We start from the raw sequence: 23725 nt of genomic DNA on the forward strand, positions 1-23725 counted from the left end.
CTTCTGAAGCTGTCTCTCCTCTTCCCACTTCCCTTCATGGTAATTTTTACTATAAATACAAGCATATGTGATATTATATGCTCCACCACAGTCCACATTCCAGTTTCCAGGTGCCAAGCCCCAGAGAAAGGAACGATTTTCTTTTTCTTGTTTGTTGCCTTTGATTCCTTGGAACGTTATTCTGTGCTGAAGAATTTCAAGATTTACCCAATGGAAGAAGCATTTAGGAGACTTAGTGGTATCACTCATGTGCCTGATCCTGACCCGCGGGACCTCATCACCGACAATCCAAAGAAATGCGCCGCCCACACCACAAACGCCACCTCCGTTACCGCCACGACAACCAACACCACGGCCACTGCAACGACAACGACAAACAAGAGGTCTCTCAAAGAAAATGGCGGCCCTGGTGGGACTATGAGGTATCGTGGGGTCCGCCGCAGGCCATGGGGCCGTTACGCTGCTGAGATACGAGACCCACAATCCAAGGAGAGGCGGTGGCTTGGCACTTTTGACACGGCCGAGGAGGCTGCTTGTGCCTATGACTGTGCTGCTCGAGCCATGCGTGGAATTAAGGCTCGAACCAATTTTGTTTACCCTGTGACCGAGCCTCACTCCACCAACGACCATTTTCTTCCTCCTTTCAACTTCTCGAAGCAATCACAGCCATCCATCAGGGATCTTAACAGCACTCGCCATCAGTTTGGGCACTCTTCAAATTGGCCGTCGTTTGCTAATACCCATGTGGGAGACTTCTCTGGTGGATCTGCACCTCAAAGAAATGCTTCTCTGAACATGCTTTTATTACGTGACCTCTTGAATTCGTCTTCAAATTCATCGCTCCACGCGCCTCCTCAGTCTCTGGTTGACCAGTTTCCATTTATCAATGGAACATCTTCTGCTTCTTCAATATCTTCTACTTTCTCAACTCCAAGTGTTTTGCCTGGCAGTACCTTGATGAATTCCTCTACCAACTCTTCTCTACGGGCAAGCGACAACATCACTGGTTCATTCATTGGCTCTACTATGACTCTTCCTCTCAAGGATAACCATTCCAGTCATAACACTGTTGTGCCTACCATGTCAAATAGTCAAGCTGATGACATGGAATTCTTCCCACAGGAGCCTTCTGATTCTGGCTTGTTGCAGGAGATAATTCAAGGGTTCTTACCAAAGCCCACCTCAAAGAATTCAGATACTGATTGTACTAGAATCTCAAACTGCACTCATGATTCCATCGTTTCACCAGTAACTGAAATGTCCTTCAGTCAGTCCCTGAGTGGGTTGAAGAAGGAGATTAAGAACGAGCATTTAGGTCTTTATATTGATTACCATCCTGGGGTTCCTCAGCAGTTTGAGAGTTTCAATGGATTTTCAGGTCCTCAAGCGGTGCCATACGGCAATGAGATACAAATGAACCATCTACAGTTGGGTCAAGACTGCATGTTGGATGATATCTTTCAGTACCCGGATTTCATGGGTGCCTTAGCAGCTAGGGTTCAAAATTCTTGAGCCCATCACAATGCAAGTTGGAACCCCAGCGTGAGGTGAAAATCAACAATCCAAGTTGTGGGTCTCTTTTGTCGACAGTACTGGATGCTTAGTTTAGGGTTTTTGCTGTTAAATTCAAGTCATTGGATACTTTGACTGATATCAAAATCATCATGTTACTAATTAGAAGCGTATTTCATATAGTTAAAGTATATGATATGATAATCATATTTACTAGTTTTATAACATGTAATGTAATCCCTAGACGACTACGTAATTTTCTTGTCTCTTCGTTTCTTTGATTCACATATACTATTATGCATCTTCTGCTTTAGCATTGGAAATAATAAAAAGAAGAAAGAAAAAGGACAAGTGTTTCTTCTTTAGTAGCAACAAGTTCTGAGTCGTGATGTTTGTCAATCTGGTCGATAGCTTAAATTGAGTTGACCTTGGAATTCAAAAGTCTGTATTTGTCTGCTTTTGGGTTCTCGGTTCTCGTTTAAACAATAAAAAGGCATTGGTTAAGGATATCCGTGGATGTTCTTTTCTCTCGTTTGCTCCCGAGTTCCTTAAACCGAAGCATAAAAACCCAAGGTATAAAACCTAGAAGGGCTAATGAGAAAACCCTTTTTTGTTCTTATAAAACTCGTGTGTCCAGGGAAGAATAATCTCTGGAAAGATAAGACAAAGGGAAGTACCCGGAGAATATCACGTTTTGACTTTGGAGTGTGATCCTACACAGTTCCATGTTCCAATCTATTGGCTCTACTGAGTGAATTAAGAATTTTGGATTTAATTGACGACTGGTTGAAGAGATTTTTTTTTTCTTCTCGGATTGACCATCAACAAATAATTTTCCACTGCGATCTTTCAAACATCTGCTGCTCCACTACGATCTTTCAAACATCCTTTGCTGTTACAATTGATATTTCAGTAAAAATGTCGTTAATTTTACTATTGGTAATTTGAGTTTTTTCTATAATTAATTGATTACTAAATGAGAAATGCAGATAACTATTTCATTCTAAAAATTAGGAATATGAAGTACCGAAAAAATGTGAGGAATTAAGTCAGTAGGAAGGACTTAGGAGGTACCAAGGTAGGGAGTTTTTGATTACTCCTCTTTTGCATTATTGTTCGAGTAAAAAAAAAAAAACATCACAGTAAACCAAGTCAATTTTACATTACAACAAGTATTTAAGTATTGAAGTAAATAAAATTTGCAAGTAGCTTGGCAAAAAAAATATGAAGTAGCGATGGACCAATTGACAGTTTGGAGATTAAATTTACGCAAGGGCTATAGTTGAAATATCATATAGATGGCTTTTAATGTTATGGGTGAGAAAGGGTAGGGCAAGAGGGCAAAACATTTATTCATGGAATAAATTTGCTTCAACTTTAGAAACAATGGCCTAGCAATCTCATGAATATTTATTTATTGAGGTTTTGTACTTTGGGTACTATTTGTGCATGTTCGTGTTCTTGTTTTTAATGTGCACCAACGGTATCATCATGTGGGCCGCCCAAGATAACGTAGGTGGTGCCGGGACTCAAACTCAATATCTGGTGCTTTAATTTGGGTAGGGATTAAGGCCGGTTTTCGTCGTTCCATTATCTAGTAATACTTTTAATTGTAGTTCCATCAATTTTTGCATGTATGTTTCTTATCATAGTGTGAGATCTAAGGAAGTGAAGGGTTGAGGTATATAATCATGACCACTATCTTCATCTATAATCATTGATTGAGCTTGGAGACGTATACATTTCTTATTGGTACTTAATTTCACCCTGTTAATTCTGATAATGATTAATTCAAAAATGAAAATCCATGATGCCAACATTAAAAGTTTGCACTTTTATTTTCTAAACTAAGTATATATGTATATTCAGTATCTCTCTTTTTTGACCCAAGGTTTTTCAATTTTGAATACAATAAAACATTGGATGGCATAAATAGTTAGAGGTGTAAATGAATGAAATATGTGTATGTAATTTATTTATTTAATTAATGATTTGTAAAATGTTATTCGTGATTTTTATGTTAAATTTAACAAATGAATATAAATAAATAAAAATTGAGTTTATTTACAAATTGTTCATTGAACATTATTTATTTTTACAAATGAATCGAATATGAATAAATTTTATTATAGTTATGATTTATTTGTTTAATTAATAAATTTAAAAATATTATTTGTGATCATTTATTAATTTTAATAGATAAATATAAATGAATAAAAATTAAATATATTCACGAATTATCTATCAAATATTTTATTTATTTACATTCTTATAAATGGTAATTAAAAAATCAAATTTATTAAATCAGAAAATCGAATCGATTGAATAAGACTCGATGATTTGTTCTTTCAATAAAAGACTTTCAATTCTTGTTTATTTGGTCATGTCAATAGGAAAGCTAATAGGTTTAGCTCATGATATCGTAAGAACTCGATGTTCGGTAGGAGTTAAAAAGATTTGGTGGGGTTGTCTAACAAGCTCTATTTGTGATTCTATTTTATGGGATGAAATGGTTAAAAAAGTACAAACCGGATTAAATCGAATTTAAGGTTTATTTTATTATTTTTATTCAAAAATTATTTACAAGTAGTAGATTTGAGCCTTCAATCTCTTGATTTAATATTAAAGATCATATCATTAAGCCAAGTGAGTATTTTTGTCAAATATTTACCAAATTTCATGGAGTATTTATTAAATGAGTTTACATTTGATATTTTATTAATATATACAATAATGACAACATATTAAACCTTATATCTTATATTGTATCAATGTATAAAATTTATAAATTATTAATAGATCAAATAATATCATCTCATTAATAAAGATATTTAAAAAAATTAAAATTTATATCTTTATCTAAGGGCGTAAAAGTTTATATTTGATTACTAATGAAATAAAATAATTTGATTTATAGATAGTGTATAATATATATATATATATAATGATAACAAATATAAAATTTTATTAAATATTTAAAATTACACTTTCTTTCAAATTGAATCCGCTAGTTGAATCGGTTAAACTGGAATCCCCCAAATTCAACCTCCCCGATCCCATTTAAAAACCTTAGGACATAAGTAAAGCCCCTCTGGTGCAATATTGTTTGAAGACAATAAACAGAAAAAAAAAAAAAAAAAAAAAGACTGCATAAACCATTGAATGAACATTTCTTAATTTGTCCATAAAGATTTGGGAACTTCGTTTTTTAAGTTTCGTTTGCGGACTGCAAAGCTGCACTGAATAGTGAATAGTTACCCAGTCTCTTGATATCAACATAAATTGTTTTAGTTGTAAGAGTTTAAGAAATACTTAATTACTAATTTGCCCATGCATGAACCAATGACAAAAAAAAAAAAAATTCCTTGTTGACTTTATCGCTTCAAAAAGATTTGAAAACAATAAATAATAATAAAAAGGAAGGGTACTCTCGATCACTTAACATGTAAATGCAACAGTTAATCTAATGGTGTTGGCGGTGATGGATTTAAAATTTATTTTTGAGATTGTTCATTTATAATATATATATATATATATATATTATTGATGAATTTATTAGTTTTATCGATAAAAAATGTTTAAAAATTTTTTGTCTTTAATTTCTTTTTTGTTTTTCAATATTTAAAGATATCCATTTAACCTGTTATTGCCCAATTTGAATCCGAGGACGGTGTTAGGCAATGGTAGCTAGATGATAAGGGGTTTTGACAGTGGGCTTCATCAGTATTATCAGCTTAACTACAAAGGTTTGCTCCTTAAATAGGGGATTTAATATTAAAGTACTGTTTTTAGTGGTTTATAATTGGGATCAACTAGGTCCTGGACCGTTGTTTAGCAGTAGATGGAGAGGGGATGGACAAACGGATTTACATACGTACCACAGCCAACGTCCAAAACGGGGCAGCAGCTGCCAGCCCCAAAATTAAGATATTGAGAAAGGGGTTATGGTTGTGAGTCTATTTAATGATATAATCTTTCTTCCAAACTTCAATAATTCAATTTCTTAATTATAGTCTTGTGTAAACAACCGAAATGCTACTTGTAATCATGATCCGTTTGAAATTCATTCATCAAATGTGAAATTTACGAGTACCTTTGATGTGCATAATAATGAATATAACATATACGTTTTATGAATTCATTTTATATGAAATTCGTGGTTAGTATGTAAAAAAATAAGAACTAAGTTGCAATTAAGATTTTATATAGTGCTTTTTTTTTTCTTTAATGTGAATATAACATGTACTTCATTCCCATCGCCCTTGTGATTTTGGTAAAGGGAAAAGAAATGCCAAAAATGACTACAAAAGATATATAGTATTGCTATGCCATTATGATTACAGCTTAAAGTGCTGGATCAGACCAAAGGCTTTGCCCAGACAGAGGAGAACATCTGGGGTTAGGCAAAGGTATATCCAATCCGACCCAACCGCTCCAGGAATAACAAAGAATAATAGTAAGGGAAACTGGAAAGTTTGTTCAATAATTTTATCAAGCAGAAGTAGTGTAAATCAAACCTAGACATATCGGAAAAGTGCCTAAGTAAAGATGGTAAAAGCTTGGTCCAGAGATGATCAATTTCAGTGCTCCACTTCGGTTTTAATTCCGTCACTCCCTAAATTGTATTTAGTGCAATTGGAGACTCCAACTAATGTATTCTTTCAAGTTTTAATTGGAGAGAGAAAGTCTACGACGACTAATTTAATATATGAAATTATGATAAAAAATCCATTATTTTGTTTAATTCTATTGATGTCATTATATTTATATTTAAATGTATATAATTACTATTAATTTTAATTTTATCATTTATAATATTTAATCTTATCGTTGCATAAATAATATCGTTATTTTTAATTTTAGACAAACAAATCTAACCTTAATGGGCCCTTGGACGGACTGAGTAATTAAAATATGGCGCTCTAGACAGGACAACGAAACCGTGTCCCATCCAATTCAAGTATTGTCAGGACGCTTTGCTGTTGTGTTTACAGTGCGACAAATACACATCGTTTACCGACATCTTTTTAATACTAGTACTTACAAAGGTTAAGTTAATAACCAATAGGGTAGCATTGCTATAATTCCTTCGTCGCAAATTTGGCGTTGAACTTGGAATATAATACGATAGAATGAATTTGAATTTAATTTATAATATAAATTAAAATTTTATTTTCGTGAGATGCATGAATTATTTTATTTATTTAAATATATATAAATATAAAAATTGAAATATTTAATCACTTAAATATTTAAAATATATATAAATATAAAAATTAAAATATTAATCACTCAATTAATATGAATGGTTTTCATAAGCCTATGTCAGCAGTCTATTGATTTAGCCTATGATGCCCAATAGCCCTTCACAATGTGCAAGTTGGCAATGTTTCGAGACTGGCTAGGCTGCAGATGAACACTTATTTGACTTCATCTGTTCATTAATTCATGCTAGAATTTATAGATCGATCACTCACATTGACGATCATAATAGTTTCGCTAGAGTTAAACATTTAAAGTTAAATTTAAATTTACATGATCCTTGATATTGTGTTATGGGATCTCTTTTTATTCTATCCCTTGATATGTCAATGTAATTTATCATCTGGGTTCTTAAATAATAAATTTACATGTTAGTGTAATGTATTATCAGTACTTGATATGTTCATTTTTTCTGTTTTATACGTTCGTTAAACTAGGATCTTACTACAATAAACTACTTAATGCAATAAGATGGGTGGAAACTAGTACCGCTTTCATATACACCACTTCCTCTCTTTTGCATTAGGGGCAAGGCTTCTTTTCACTTTAAGGACAAATGCTTGTATCAATGATCATGTTAACACCAAATCTACTTGCTGGCCCTAGCATAGTATGTTCTTCAATCCAAGAAATATTGGGGTATGGTTGATGTGAAAGAGGGCAAATGTTTCAGAATATGTGGGTGGGCGAATGATTCAGCATATATAATTGAAAAAATAAAGTTCGTAGCCTGGGGTAAACTTGTTTTATTGATTTTTTGATGGCATGGCTCATTGTAAATGTTAAATGATGCAATTGTAAATTTATTTTTTTATTATATTTATAAATAAAATAATAAATTCCATTATTTGACAATTGGCAACAATAAATTTGTTACAAACAGTAAAAAGTTATTTTTAAAATTTTTTATGTAATAATAATAATCGATGTTACAATTCTTTGAATTAATTGTGTTAAAATAATCGCAATGATAAAAGTTGTTATTAAAATTATATAAATCATTGTGAAAAATATTTTACTAACGACAACAACAATTTTGTAAAAGATTTTAAAATGGTTATAACCGTTGTTAAAATTATTGTTTGTAACGACAAAAAATCATGATTTTAAACATAATTAGTAACTAGTTATGCAAATGTTGCAAAATATTAGAAGGCAATGAAATATTATTGTTATGAAAAAAAATTTATAATAAATATATTTAATCGTTACAAAGTATGTTATATAACAAAATAGTATTAGTACTTAAGAGTTTTTGTAACCAACTTATATGGTTGCTAAAAATAATTTAACAAATGACATTTAATCATAACGAAATATGTTATGTAACTACAATAATATGGTTACTTAAGAGTTTTTGTGACCAATATTTAATGATTGTTGAAAATAGTTTAACAAATGATATTTAATTGTAACGAAACATGTAATCTATGGCAAGAACATGGTCACTTAAGAGTTTTGTGACCAATATTTTATGGTTGCAAAAAGAATTTAAATGACATGTAATCATTATGAAATTTTTTATGTAACTAAAATAATATTATCATGTTACAATTTTTGTAATCAAATTATATTGTTGCTAAAATGAAGTTTATACAATGTTATTTATCATTGCAAATACATTTTTTAGCAACTAATTTTTTTTGTTATCTAAAAAATTTGGCTACCAAAATATATCATAATGATAAATTTTTTACAACCATAATAATATTATTGCGTTAATTTTTTTTAACAAAAAATTATTGTTGTTAAAAAAAATTTTACACAACAACTTTTATCATTGCGAATAAATGGTTTATATAGCAATAACCAAAAGTCGTTGCAAAATCTATTTTTATCAATGGCACTATTTATTGTTGCATTAACTTTAAAACAACGGGTTAATAGTAACAACCTTGCAACAACAAAAAATTGTTTCAAAACATTTTTAACTGTAAGAAATTGACATTTAGTAACGATTTTGACCGTTGCTATATATACATGTTCTTATAGTGTTTATACTATTAATAATAATAAACAATGGATTTTTTAGAAAAAAAAAAGGAAGCATTTTTTTAGGTAGGTGATCTATTTTTAAAAAGGTATTCATTTAATTTTCATGTAATTTTTGGTTTATATATATAAATATTAGTTCTATTGCTTATACTCTAAATTCTATTTTATTATGGTGATAAAAATTTTAAATCGGAGTTTTTTAATCATTCCGTTTTTTTTGTAATGAATAAAATTTTTTGATCATGGTTACGTGTATACATAGAAAAGATAAATGTTTTAGAGATTAAGGAATAGTTTAGAATCTGAAAAAAAAAGATAAAATGATTAGGAGATTAAGAAATAGTTTAGAATCTGATAAACTTTTCTCGATTTGACTTCCTAAATCACATTTTTGTCTTCAATTTCAAATTCTTTTATTTTTTTATTGGCTTCATTATTAACTTTCAGTTTTAGTTTATCTTATTTATCAATTTTGCTTAAAATTCTAGAATTTATAAATACTTACTACATTTGGATTTTATGTAAACCTTTTTTTATATAGCAATTTTCTCTTTTTTATCAATTAACCAATCAAATTTATGAAATGAATTAATTAAAAATTTCAATGTCTTAAATACTTACTAATATACTTTTCTAAATTAAGATAGATGTTAAAAAGTTATTTGAAAATTTTGTTGATAAATTATATTTTTTATTTTGGAATTTTTATACTTTCAATTTATGAAATTAAAAATCAAATAAAAAATTTTAACATTAAATATATAAATTTAATAAAAATAAAAAAGAGAAGATAATATTTAGTAATAAATACAAAATCTTAAATCTACAAAAATTCTATGTAGATTTGTATAAATTAAATTAAATATTATTATAAATATAAAAATTCCATGCAATTGTAAGGGTACAAAATTAGTGTTTTATAAAGAAAAAGATCATAAAGACAGTTAATTACAATATAAGAATATGCACAAATTTCGAATAAGAGCAAGAAATGTTATATATATAATTTTAAATTTGAAAAGTAGATTTAAATATATATGAATTAAAAAAATAAATTTAAATTTAAATCAATATTTGTCATAAACTACCTAAAAAGAGTTATATATAAAAAAGTTTTCATTTTTTTATTATTTTGAGTAATATATAATTGGGTTTAGATATATCTGGATAAAAATGCATTTAAAATCAAATCAATATTTGAATATTTAATATAATATAATTTAAAAGTTTTAGATATTTGATTATTTTGAATAATATTAAATTAATATTATCTTACATGTCATTCAAAAAAATTGTTCACATAAGTGTACATGTGATATATCTTATTAGATATGCATATATGTTATAATATATATATATATATATATATATATATATATGATTATGAGAATGAAATGTGCATTATATATATAATTAATTAAGATTTATTATATTTGTATATTTGAAAGGATATTAGTATATTAATTTCAAATTCATCATTTGATAACCGATATAAACTAACAAATTCATGAATTTTCAAATAATAATGAAAGACTTATTCACATGTGTTTTATCAAATAATTTATATTTAATTTAAAATCCAAATCTATATTTTTTTTAATTTAAGTTTCCAAATTTCAAATGCAAAATAATCCAAAAATCACTATATGAAACAAATTATAACTTTTAACATCTAATATTATTTTTTAGTTTTTCTTTTTTTAAATGAAAAATATTTAATACCAAAATTATAAAAAAATTTAAATTTTTATAATAAAATGTAATAAAAACTGAAGTTTAAGGGTTAAATATAAGAAATGCTTTTAAAAACTATGTAACTAGTTGGGAAAATGAAAGATATTGCACATTGGAGTCATCATAAAATTAAAAAATTTATTAAATTTCCAATTTAGCAGTTTGACCTTTCCCAAATCTCATTAAGAACTGAATAAAAACTTGAGCCAATTGATTAACTCAATATACCCAAAACATATCAACTTGTGGGATGGCAACTAATCACTAGCTAGCTAGTAAAAACAACTAAACAAATTTAGAATTTGTGAAGTATAATTGTTATACAATCTTCTTAATTTATCTCCCAGTTTGACATTGTTGGCTTCCTTTCGTGCATGACCCTACTTTTACTAAACTTTTCAACATGGGTTAATTAATTAATTAAATTGCATTCAGTTCAGACCAGTTTTCTTTTTTTTTTTTTGTTGTTGCAAACTTACAAATATTCCGTCCTAAGTTTGATAAGCATTCATAATAACAAAACATATTATATAATTTTGCAAAGAGAAAATGTTAAACATGCGAATTATTTCATAGTAAAAATCATTAATGAAAAAAAAAAAAAGCAGAGGCTTAAAACATAAAAATTGGAAATAAATGTAAACAAAAGAATATTATTCACGTTGAATAACTTTTTTTTTTATATTTGATATTTTGTATCTTATATATATTTATATTAGATTAGCACGACGATTTTAGGTTAATTTTATTTCGTTAGCACATTTAATGTTTTTTATATATGAAAAAGAATTAATCTCTTGTTTGTTCATGTTTATGTTAAAGATAAATCAATTAAAAATATTAAAGTAATTTATTATATAAAATATTTTAAAATTTAAATTAAATCAAATAAAAATAATTAATGCATGATACATAAGATTCATTCAAGATTATATATGTATCAAAAGAATAACACATTAAATATTTTTCTTTTTACCAAAAATTTGGCTTACATAAATTTATTGTACAAGATTTGTCATCAAATGACGGTCAATTTTATTATTTTATTTTTATCTATTGGATAGGAGATAGGGGATGGTGGAATTCAAATTTTCATCTTACATGTCTTCTTAAGCTTCCTAACCCATTAAATAAAAAAACTAAAGATAAGGTGAAATTTATTTACTCTAGATCTTCAGTACAAGTATCAAAATATTTTAATGAGTTTAATTAGCAGTACTTATCGCGTTTAAAAGAAATAAATGTTTATTTGGTCAATGTGGTACGAAAAACGTGTAATTATAAGATATGAAACTTATTCATTCACCACTCCTCCCATTAAATTTCCATATAATTTCAATGAGATCAATGAAGAAAATCTATCTATAATTTCAAGCTTAGTGGGGCTTAATTGACCCCTTTGAGCATCACTTAGATCTGCCACAGCTACCTTCATACCTATTAAGGTACTGTGTCTCTAGTAATAAATGATTTTAATTCTTAATTATATTAGTTACGTAACATAATTATTAATGAAAATTAAATTTAAAATTTAATTCAATTAATTTATATAATCATTTTTATAAAATAATATCTTATAAATTTATAATTCAAATCTTAATATCTATAACTTATTTTTTATATAAGCTATGATCTTTTTATATAAACAAAATATTAATAATAATTTTAAACTCATATATAATATTTAAGGAGATCACAATGTTTTAATGATATTTCTTACCCCAATTAGTGGCCTTGTAGGTTTATAATTGATGTGATAAGAAAGATAACAGTGATTTAAATAATAATTTCTGGTTTCTATATATCTTAATTTATATCACATCCAATAAAATCGTAGAGGAAAAAAAAAACTTGTCTATGAATCAGATGCATGACATATTTTTTGTGATAAGATGTCTATGATGAAACAATGATTTCTGTGGAAATTGTGTATTTAAAAGCCATGGTAAGCCCAATATTCTTGCATAGTAAAGGCCTACGAGCCGAACAGAGAGGCAGGTTTTGGTTGGAAACAAAACCACTCTCGATAACAACACTGGGCCGAATCCTGGTTCTGCAAATAGTTAATTGGGCTCTCCCTCTTGGGTCTCATTTGAGCCTAGAAGCATAAGAATTGAGCTCAGAATCGTAATATATTAATTTGGATTTAAAAATGTTTTTGAAAGAATAAATTAACAAACGACTCATAAAATTGCTGAAAGTAATTCATAATTTCTTATCACACTTTAGAGATAAAAAAATTCATAGAACACTGAGCATTTAGCTTATTTAAATCGCATTACATCCATGTGAACTTGTACTTTGCCATTTTCAAAGTTAAAATATTAATCCAACGCCATCTAATCTATATCACTTGAGTTAAAAATTTGAAATTAAAATATTTTTCAGAATCTCTTTATATATGTATAAAATATATTGTCACTTGAGTTAAAGCCAAATTTGCCCACGTGTACCATTTAATAGTGAACATTAAAATTTTTGGTTTAAATATATATATATTTATGTATTTACACAAGGACGTTGGTACACACATAAAAAAAAAAAAAAAAAATTTTAGGAACATAAAATAATCATAAAGAATCCTGCATGCTATAATGTTCAATTATCATATCCACCTAATAATCATTTCTTGAGCCCTTTCGAAGAAGTCGGCCTGTAATTGATGCGCACTAAACTATTGTAGCTGAAATATGGCAGCATCAGCCTCACATCGTCCCTAAATGGTGTACTGACCACTTTATTTTCAGTGGAATTGTAATAAATCAACAACTTCTAACAACGTTTGATATCTTAATGTATGGTGTCGGGTCAAAAAGGGCAGTTTAAAAAAAAATGTATAAAACAAGATCTGAGGACGATGATGTCGACGGATATCCTTGTCGATTAAAACCTATGCGTAATTCAAATATTTTTATTTTACTCCCCCGACAATGATAGAATGTGTAATTCGAATATATATGATGAACATTCTCTCATATATTTAATTAATTCTATAAGAAGATTAAAATGTTTTCATTTTTAAGTCATTATCATCCTAAGTAGCATTAATTTTAATTAAAGAATAAAATATTGAAAAAAAATAAGAGTGAGCATAAGTAGATTTCAACTTATTTGATCAATCAAAATCAATTGGATTTAATTAAATTTATTTGATTAGTTCAATTTTAGTAATAATCAATTAAATAAAGTGATTTAATCTATTAATTTGATCAATTTTTATTTTTTTAAATTAATAATTTAATTGATTGAATTAATTGATTTTTTAATAAGTTTTTTAAGTATATTATATATAACATAAATATATGTAAAAATATTTCCTCCATTTTATGTTTTTCTTCTTTGAAGTTTTATGAAAAATTGGTGCAAATATTTTTTTCAATAGTCGACGTCGGAAGGGCGGGATGTCATGTCCCACCGGGCCCAGAAGTACATATATGTCATGTCTCAGTGGCCCCACAAGTAATATATATCATTTCATTTGAAAAGATTTTAAGCCGAGAGGCAAGTACAACCTGTTAAGTGGGATACAATACAATACGATCACAAACTGATGTATAGATTCATAAATGCAAATTGTGGAAGGAAGTGATAAGCTAAAAATTGAGACCCCCGAGAATGTCTCTCATGATATAACTTAGGGACCGATTAGAAGATCATTGGGAGGGCCATCATCATCTGATCTCATAATTCGGATGCATGCCGAGAAATGGGTGAAAACTTTGAAAAGATAAAAAGGGGACGACCAATGGGGTCGTATTTGATGGACCTTTTTTTTTTTTTTTTTTTGTAAGAGTGGTTGAAGAGAAAAGTGACAAATGTAGGTTGGAGGGTTAATGGATTTGATTAGAAATCTCGTGACAGAAAAGAAAGATTAAGAAGAATAGTACAAGGCCCTATCATCTTTTCTTTTTTTTAGCATAGCCAATTGCATCTCTTTATCCACATCTTTTCTCTCTTCTTCATTTCAAAGCTATCGGAACTCTAAACAAGTGAATCATCATCTGTTCAATTTCAGGTCATTCAAGACCCCTTGCTAGAGGTACCAGGACTGTATATATGTTTTCTATCTTTGCCTTGCTAGCTACATAAAAGTAGTGTAGTGTTTCATGGCATACTTTTCATGTAGAAGTACTATATATGCTAATTAAGCGTTGAAACTTGCCAGGATAAAGAGGGCTATAATGGACAGTGGGCAGATGTCGAAGAAGGATCTGAAAGTGGAGATTCCATCAGAGTCTGAAATGATATCCAGTGTTGTAGAGTCTCATATGGCACCAGCAGCAGGGCAAGGTGCGCCGTCTAGGCTTAGCAGACAGTCAAGTGTAACAAAGACCAATTGCCTGTGCTCTCCAACCACGCATGCTGGTTCATTCCGTTGCAGGCTTCATCGGGCCCCAAGTCTCCAGCGGACCAAAAGCATTGACTCCCAATCTGCATCCCTTCGGGATTCTACATCTAAGCCAAATTCTGCGTCGGCCGCTGCTGAATGATCTAGTAGCACAGATGTATGGAGCCTCAATACTTCTCATTGTATATATATGTTAGTATATAAGGTGTGTTATTGACTTATTGCTGCTACAAAGGCTCTGCTAGAAAATCATTGTTAATTCTGTATTAACTAATTTTTTTGTTTTCTTGCTGGAGTTTTTACTTCATCTCCTTCTCATGATTAGTTCATGCATGCTTGATACATTTACAAAACTGATTCTAGGTTTCATCAATGAAGGAACATTAATTTGGTAGTATCATTAATTCTTGACTGGGAATGGTGGACATCCTCTATATATATATATATATATATATTATGTTGATTCACGGGATTTTTGGGTTGAAATACTAGTCTAATTATATACAATGAAAAGATTATTGTTATACACAATTTCAATGGTAAAAGTATTTTTATATCAAGTTAAATTATCTATTTGGCCTAGGAAATCCGACTGAAAAGCATTTTCCTTATCCAAGATATCACATCTGATACTGATAATATGTGCCTAAGAGTAGTACATGTAAATCATCTCCTCTGATTTCTCTTGAAATAATTATCTCCTTAGGTACAAAGTTTTAGAATTAATTGCAGATATAGTATCTGCCGATCGCCAAGTTTTTTACCTAAGCTTGTTTAAAAATTTTAACTCAGGATAGGATGCCGGAGAGATACCTGTGTTCGACATGGGTACATTATGTTCTTTTGCATCGATCTTGAGGACGAAACTGTCATACCCTGTGTGAATATCAAAATGGTCAAAAAGTGTCGGATACAGATATGAGGGTAATCAAAATGAAGAACCCTGTAGCATGGATTGTTTATGCTTTATGAATCCGTCCGTCTAACAGTATCAGCTTAATTTGGCTTGGTTTGGGTGGGGTGAAGAGAGAAAAAGAAAAGGGGAATGGAGCCCATGGCACCTGATCCTGACATTATCTGATTGGCACTAAAATTTATTGGACCTGAGGATATCTGAACTACCACCAAGCAAGACAAATGGGCCTCATGCGTTGGCACAGGCGCTTTGATCGATATTGGATGAAGTAGCTCAACCTGATTTATGATTGCTATCCGGAGGATGTACATATCTCAAAGACCCCACCTGACATGCAGTAAAGTATCACCACCTTTAAAGTTCCAAGTTTTTCACCAAAGTGGATGATTCCAGGTCCCAGAACAGAAATTTCATAGGTTTGGAAGTTGATAAGCCTGGTTAATGAAATAAAGCGAAGAATTACTGGAAAGGTTAAGACTTCAACAATAGGGGGAAATTAAAAAATAAGATAAAAATGCTACAATTCAGCACCACGGAATACGTTCACTGATCCATATACTCAATATTTAGCTTAGTTCAAATACTCTTAGTCTGTCGACATCTCAGAACGATCTCACATATTGGCTTACAAGATTCTACGTTTACCAAAAATCAGGAAATGGAGTGCTAAAATGTAAAGAACAATAAAACAGGTTATTATTATTCAGAATGAGACAGATAGTAGTACTAAATATTGGACATCCAAATAAGAGAGTAAGAAAACCTAAAGTTTATGTAAATTGATTCATGTAATCACAATTAAAATTGATATTTAATAAATTTAAAATTTAATATTTATAATTTTTTTCGCTATATTTAGATTGTGACCGCTTTATAAAAAAACGTAGAGTCAGGGAGGTATCCGGGATTGTTTGCTAGCTAGCAATGCTACCTAACAGCTCAAAAGGATTTTTATGAAAAAATTGGATGAAGCTAAAACATTACAAACAGTTAATCCTTGCAGCTCTAGTGTGAGAGGGGAAAGGCAAGGGAACACGTAGAAAGGTCATTGAAAGTGTTAGGACATTATTGGGGAAAACTATGATGACGGTGATGAATAAAATGATGCTACAACAGCGACAACAAAACGTGACTATTTTGTAGTAATGCTCTACAATTGACCTAGGTTGAAAATTTTTAGCCTATTCTATGGCAAGAGAGGGACAGCTGAATCAGCATGCAACTCATTTCAATAATACAACCAAAGGAATCATTTATCAGAGATTTGCTGTTTTTCTCTTCATTGCATACAGAACAAGATTTAAAACACTTCTTTTGAGAGTTTTATAAAACGAAGAGGCATAATCAAATCTTTAACTAATAATCAAGGCAGTTCATTTAACACAAGTAAATTCTTTCGTCAACATGAACTCGAAATCAGAGAAATGCTATTAGGTAGCTTTTCTGTTGCTTATTTTGGTTAGGTTTATTACTTCAAATATGCTTTAGCTTTTTTCATTTTTCTGAAGGTTTTTAAAGCATGTTACAGTGGATTCTGAACTCGTGCATATATTTGCAGTAGTACTTAATATCTTAGAGGAGATTAAACTACATCTCTGGCCGGCAAACCAAAGCAAGGTAATGTTGGTCAAGTTTTTTAGGCTATGTTGTCCAGACTCTTTATTTTCTTTGAAGTAATATATTCAACATATATCCGCTAATGAAGTCTCTCACCCTCCAAAGATGTGAAGAAACTTTATAAAAAATGAACGTACTCGTGTGCAGCACTCAGTCCCAAATCAGAGTAACATAGTTTCTAGTTTTTAATTAAGATTCATCAAAACAACAAAATTGAATTGAAAGTTTTTTTTTTTTTAAATAAAATTGAATTGAAAGTTAATAATGTGAAAAGCAAATCATCTCATCCACGTGGTTGCCAAGCCATGCAGATTTTGTTTCTTGGTATTTGTCTTCCCATTTCTCTTTCGGAAAATCGCATCATTTCATTAATTCTATCATTTCATCAACTTCGCGGTTAATTCCCCACAAAGAATTTCAAGAAAATATAAATCTGAATCTTTGCAGATGCCAGCGCAAATTTCTATATAATTTTGGAGTAAATATATCCCAATTTAGCTTAAAACAAAGATTTAAGACAAATTCCAATATAAAATCAGTGCATCCTGTCGGACAGAAGAAATACCAATACTTAATCTTGATCACCAGGTGAGGATCCAGGTATTGCAACCAAGTGACAAAGACCAGTGTTTGCAAATCCACGGACAAACACAGCTATATTGGCCCCACGATTAGCCATTTACAACTAGGAGTCCTAGTCCAGTCTAAAAATGAGATTCACCAAAAGAATTTCCTGTCTCCTGAAAATCTTGATTCTTATTATATTAGGTTACATCATCAATGCACATTGAGATTCTTTGTTTCTTAGCTAAAATTACAAGGCATTTGCTCAATGGACAAAAAAAAGAAGAGAGTATATGTTACCCTTAAAATTTTACCATCCCCAACTTTGGAAATAAACAAAATTCACTCAATTCTTTTCACTGGTACTTCTATTGATGGACAACAACTTACTGAACATTTTTTTGGGTCTCGTAGGTAGAGCACAGAAAGCCTTAAATTTAGAAGGTCTTCCCATTCCATCAGGGTTCATATCATTTTCGTCCAAATTATCATCTTCAGCTAGTTTCATCCTTAATGTTGAAATTCTGGACTTCGGGGATTTAAGACCTGAGACGCTCCATTGGTCATCTGCTGGAATGCTAGTGGTAGTGCTCAAAGGCCCTGGAGGCCTAGATGTATCAATTTTATGAGAAGCTAAAAGTGCCTTAATGTTGCTAGGGAGCTCAGTCACTTTGCCCCCCGCTGTGGCAGCTCGAGCTTGCTCAAAGAAGAGAACTTGCACCACTACCCTAAGTGGAAGTTTTTCATTTTGAGCAGCATGCATGCAGGCCTCAACAGAGAGTTTTTTGCAGTCTAGAATACGGCATAACATTTTTCTTTCGCTCTTGTTTAGGTCTGGATGTGCCTGGATATACAAAAACCAGAACTACAGTAATCTGCACCTTCGTATTAGCACTACTAACAGCTTAGTTTTATGCCACTATTCTTCTATATGTTGGGGTATAGACAGAATTGGTAATATTTTTGAGACGATTGCAATTACATACTAGGGATTTCCCTCCATCTTGAAAATCAAGGAAATGCTATTCGTATCTTGACCTATAACAACTCAGTAAAATGTGAATATTTGAATTACAGCTCGCACAAACACTTTTAGTCAGCATAAGGTGAAATCATTTTGCTAAATTTGTTAGGTCAGCCTAATCCCAACTGCCAATAAATCAAGAACATGAAAAAGACTATTAAGTCAAGAGAGTTGGTTATCTGCTGAAAATGGTGACCCACATCCTAAAATGTGATGCTGAAATATTGAAAAAATTCAACAGAAGAATGAAATATGGCAAACTAATGAAACCAGTTTTTATTTACCTTGAGATAAATGTCGATAGCTCGGTAGAGATCATCATGGTCAAGCCGTGAGAAATCCGGAATTGTCTCAGCTATTGCAATGAATTTTGACAGAGGCAGATTTTTGTCTCTGGCAATCTCTTGAAGATAACCATCTACAATTTTGGCTACTTTTAGTTTGGAGCTGTGTGATGCTGTAGAAGACCTCCTACTTTCCTGAAACTCAAAGTCAATATTCTCGGCTGAACGTGACCTTCTTCTCCTTTCAAACCCCAGCTTGGATCTTGGAGGGCTGGTTGGAGGTCCTTGTAACATGAATTGCTCCAAAATGTTCATAACTATGTCTACATCATAGAGTGTATTGCTTGAGTATGATAGAGAAGGTATTAACAGATCACTGACTCTTGCCTCCTCTAATTGAAGTGCTACTCTTCTAGCCAATTCCATCTTTGAAGAAGATGAAGCATTGAGAATGTTGGCTGCTTTCAAGAGTTTAAGTAGAAAACTGCAAGAAACACCGCCTTTCTGTGACGGGAGTAAACTTACTATTGATTCCAAAAGCAGCCTGTGCTTTGAAGTAACCTCACCAGCTGAGTCTGAATCTGAGCCAGATGCTGCTTCTTTGTTAGCTTTTACTTTTCTGGATATGTTAGGTAGCCATCGAGATGCATAAATTTGCAATGCTTCCCCAACGAGATTAGAGGGTATTTTCCCACCAGATTTAATTGCTATCATCGTTCTCCAGTAGAGGTCTATACCCAACTCAGCCATGTCCTCAGCCCACCAACCTTTGGTTGTTGGTTGTTTGTGCCGCTGGCTCTCTGCTCCATTACAAGATATATCATCCCTAACCCTTCTCGAATGACTATGTGACAAGCTCGCCTTTGAGGGGTGTATTAAAGCTTTTGATGCAATTGATTCTATGCATCTGCTCGTAATTCCAAGCTCTTCTGACCATAAAGGAAAAGCTTTGGTGCTTTGTAGAGTCACAATAGAGTCTTTCCAACCATGTAGGATGCAGGAATTGAAAAAAACTTCAAGTTTGTAAACTAAATTCCCCTTCTCAACATCTTCTGTCATCTGCAAGTATTCGGCTGCACATCGTGCAGCTACAATGTTATACGCGCTGAGAGTGATTGTGATACCATAACAGAACTTTGCACAAAGCTCAAACGCCTCAATTCCACCAGGGAAATCAGGTAATTGGATTATTTGTTGTTGTGATGTTTCAGGGGATTCAGAGCATGTCCTCTGCAACCGCAAACTCTTTGACAACAGAGGAAACTGCATGTAGAATGAATTTGCAAAGAATCAATATTAAAACACACACACACACACACACACACACAAACAAGATTGAGAACATAATTCAATTGAATTGCTACAATTACACTAATTAATCTTCCTGGTCCTAAACTTTCAACAACCTTACAAAATTTTACCTTGTGAAGCAGATATCTACTTCCTTTCACCTGAATTATAAGGTCACTAGAGACTTCGGAAGAGACAGACCTGCATCAAGAAAAGAAATTCATGGTATCTTCCTTAAAAACACATCTAATCGAATCTGTCACAAGAATCATACCTTACAGCCTCGGCAGTGTAGAAGGTGTCAGGCCGAGATCCGAGCTTCATAAACTTCATGACTGAATTTTGTGTTGTTTTTTTTTCTTTCCTCACTACGCTTTGTGTATTCACCAGGTACAACTTAACATGATGGAAACTAATAAACCTCTTTTCACGCCTGATGGTAGAAGCCTCCCTTTTGGTGCACCAAAAGTCATAAAAAGTTCCTTCTCCAACCGCAAGCAAAAGATGTTATCCGAACAACAGAAATGACTAGACCACCCATTCCCTGTACGAAAATATCCCAACTAAGCAACCCCAACTAGAAACCCAAAAAAGATAAACCTCAAATTCCAGCAAATAGAACAAATAAACTGTCAGAAGAAATACTACAATTTTACGGAAGGAGATACCAGAGAGGATATCCAAGAAGAAAGGAGTACCAAGAGTTTTTGTTGTGGGTTTATACATAGAATTTTTTCTTTTATATAGCAAAAAATAATCAAGTGACAGAAACCCAGAAGATCAAATAATACAAAGTCCGGAGTCCTTCAGTCAAATTCCATACCCTATCTGATTTGGACATGCAAAACAAAGAATCAAAGCCATTGCAATCCTATCGAAGATCAAGTATTCTAAAACTCTCACCAAGTCAATGAACCCAAAAGCATAGTAAAAAAAAAAAAAAAAAAGACAGCAGCAGCCCTCTCCAAATCGCATAGATAAATGTGGAGTTCACTACGTTCCTCTAATTAAAAAGACTCTCTACACAGTTAAATAAAGAATTCTTTTTTGAGACAAACAACCTGAAATCTAACGCTTTTGATACTCTCTACACAAACAGCAACTGCCAATCATTCATCGGAAAATTCAACCAAAATATAAATGAAAAAAATATGTTTTGTTTCGGAATGTAGATATATTTTTGACCCTTTTGTAACATCGAAAAGAATATTTCGTTTCAAGCCTTAGGCTTCAATGGCATTTTGCCATGAGTCTTATGACCTTGCCATGACAGCGTGCAATGAGAAAGGCAGCACCCACGTGCTTAGCTGCGCCCCATTTGTGCCCTCTCTCTCATCATTGCTACGCTAAATTTTTTACTTTCACCTGTACGCCCCAGGATTATTTTAGTCAAACACTAGTTTATACGCAACATCGTACGCCTCTCAATTCCCATTTAGTATTTCTTTAAGAGAAGGAATATCAGAAATAAAATGTGAAAAATTATTACAAAAGTTTCTGTCATTTATGTTGTCTGCTAGCTTTGCAAAATAATAAAAGAATAAAAGAACACAGAAAAAGAAGGTAAAGGGTTAAGCTAAAAGAAGGAATAGGATGTGTATCGCTATCATAGTTGCCTTTAACCATCCTCACCTACGACTTTGCACTTTGCAGATCATATATTTTATAATTGGGGCTACATCTAAAAGTCTGAAACTGCCCTTGTGTTTTCACTACAATATCACCAACAACCCTATGCTCGAATTTAAGCCTAATGGTCCAATGATCATGAAATTCAGCAGATTATTGGTGTGAATGAGTGAAGCAGTAGCTTTAAGATGGACTGAGTGATGTTAGTATGAGAAAAGGAAAAGTGTTTTTCCGTATTAAAGGGATTCATTAATGAAATGGGTTAACTTGGCAGTTGAAGGTCAGCTTCAAACTTGTTTTTACATTGGATTCTTACAGGCTACGACTTTTTATTGCTTTGCAATCTTTTTTTTTTCTCTTTTCATGGTTGAGATTGACAGGAATGTGGGCTCGAGTTGGCTGAAGGAGTAACCTAAGAATGATGAGTAATCCATAGTTCCATACTAAAAATATTTATACTGTTTTTCCTTCACTTCATCAAAATATTAAGTAATGCCCAAGTTAGGAAACCCCACATCATACATGTTTTAAGCTCTAGTTAGACTTTTCACAGCTCGAATGAGTGCAATTTATGTCAACAAATAATTAATTAAAAATAAGTGCTTTTACAGCTTATATATGTATTATTTCTCTTATTCATTTGCATTCATTTAAAAACAAGAAGAGAGAACACAGCAAAGAGCTAGAAGTTGCAAGGAAAATCCAGAAGCTGTCAAAGCATTATGCACTTATTCCACAAGCTTGAGGTTAACTTTTCAACCAAATAAAAAGGAAACGCTTTTCATTATCACCTGAATTCGCCCAAGATGTTTCAAGGGACTTTCTTCTGCTGCTATATATGCATGAAGTAAAAAAGAAAAGCTGAAAACTCTTCAGTGATGCTGTAGGCTGTAGCGTTACTCCAATTGAAACAAAAGTATAAAAACATAGCGAGAACAAGTCAGTACTGATCCTTTGGAGAGATCTTGGTACGGTTGTTTCAGGAATCTCGTGTGCTTAATTGGAAATTATCTGATTTTCACCTAATCCTATCAATAAATAGGTTAAAATGGTAACATTTAACAACTTCGTTTTGTCAAAGAGTGGTAATGTCCAAGTGTTGCCTACCTAAATGTTGGGAAGAATTGGGGCATGATCACAAGGGGGATTAAGACCCTGTTCCCGTTTAGGCTCGATCACTGTCCACTAAAGACGCAGACCCGGGCTTTCTCTTGGCTCGATCGATGCCTACCTCAAAGCCCAGGCAACTTCGGCGATCTTGATATTTCCTGGGTAGGCTAAGGATAATTTTTGAAAATTGAGTGGCGTTGGAGACAGGTAGAGTCTTTGTGGGCAAAAATTGATGTCAACCCTACGTGAGAAAAAGGGTGATCCACAAACGCTGTAATGGTCCTTCTCTGTGCTACCCAACGGGGTGGCCAACCGACAACCCTTCCTTTAGTAGGACCATCTTGGGGCCCATGGGGTGGGACCCTTGTACCCCCACTCTCTCAATGGGAAAGCCTTTACAGTTTGGACGCATAGGGTTGGAATTGAATTTTGAAGCTCTT

The 23725-nt window shown here is 31.9% G+C and overlaps 3 protein-coding genes across 8 annotated transcripts; 2 read left to right on the forward strand and 1 right to left on the reverse strand.

Annotated features, from left to right (window-relative positions):
• On the forward strand, window positions 1-1973 carry LOC111317444 (uncharacterized). The gene has a single exon (XM_022919867.2). It carries the CDS (start codon window positions 37-39, stop codon window positions 1510-1512), a length of 1476 nt encoding a protein of 491 aa, XP_022775602.2. The 5' UTR covers window positions 1-36; the 3' UTR covers window positions 1513-1973.
• A 12322-nt stretch (window positions 1974-14295) lies between these two features.
• LOC111317445 (uncharacterized) lies at window positions 14296-15260 on the forward strand. The gene is made up of 2 exons (XM_089742958.1): window positions 14296-14542; window positions 14669-15260. The coding sequence occupies exon 2, from the start codon at window positions 14685-14687 to the stop codon at window positions 14991-14993; it is 309 nt and encodes a 102-aa protein (XP_089599084.1). The 5' UTR covers window positions 14296-14542; window positions 14669-14684; the 3' UTR covers window positions 14994-15260.
• Window positions 15261-17935: 2675 nt separating this feature from the next.
• On the reverse strand, window positions 17936-23180 carry LOC111317909 (BTB/POZ domain-containing protein At1g67900-like). 6 transcript variants are annotated; one of them, XM_022920429.2, is made up of 5 exons: window positions 22967-23180; window positions 20821-21090; window positions 20678-20747; window positions 19257-20519; window positions 17936-18792 (listed from the first exon to the last, which is right to left on the reverse strand). In XM_022920429.2, exons 2-5 carry the CDS (start codon window positions 20877-20879, stop codon window positions 18295-18297), a joined length of 1890 nt encoding a protein of 629 aa, XP_022776164.2. In that variant the 5' UTR covers window positions 20880-21090; window positions 22967-23180; the 3' UTR covers window positions 17936-18294. The 6 variants fall into 6 exon arrangements, with proteins under 6 accessions (XP_022776164.2, XP_089608453.1, XP_089608448.1 ...); XM_089752327.1 differs by lacking the exon at window positions 22967-23180 and adding an exon at window positions 22179-22195; XM_089752322.1 differs by lacking the exon at window positions 22967-23180 and adding an exon at window positions 21807-22182.
• Window positions 23181-23725: the final 545 nt, after the last annotated feature.

The sequence above is a fragment of the Durio zibethinus genome, chromosome 2 (genome assembly GCF_047325235.1).
Source record: "Durio zibethinus cultivar Kanyao isolate XHJ-2024 chromosome 2, ASM4732523v1, whole genome shotgun sequence".
Classification (NCBI taxonomy): domain Eukaryota; kingdom Viridiplantae; phylum Streptophyta; class Magnoliopsida; order Malvales; family Malvaceae; genus Durio; species Durio zibethinus.

What these genes read in the sequence shown, in the direction of transcription:
- LOC111317445 (XM_089742958.1), top strand. Translation starts at nt 14,685, where the DNA reads ATGGACAGTGGGCAGATGTCGAAGAAGGATCTGAAAGTGGAGATTCCA.
- LOC111317444 (XM_022919867.2), top strand. Translation starts at nt 37, where the DNA reads ATGGTAATTTTTACTATAAATACAAGCATATGTGATATTATATGCTCC.
- LOC111317909 (XM_022920429.2), bottom strand. Translation starts at nt 20,879, where the DNA reads ATGAAGTTTATGAAGCTCGGATCTCGGCCTGACACCTTCTACACTGCC. An exon ending in TACACTGCCGAGGCTGTAAG is followed by an intron (nt 20,748 to 20,820) that starts GTATGATTCTTG and finishes TTCTTGATGCAG; the next exon opens with GTCTGTCTCTTCCGAAGTCT. An exon ending in GTAGATATCTGCTTCACAAG is followed by an intron (nt 20,520 to 20,677) that starts GTAAAATTTTGT and finishes TTCTACATGCAG; the next exon opens with TTTCCTCTGTTGTCAAAGAG.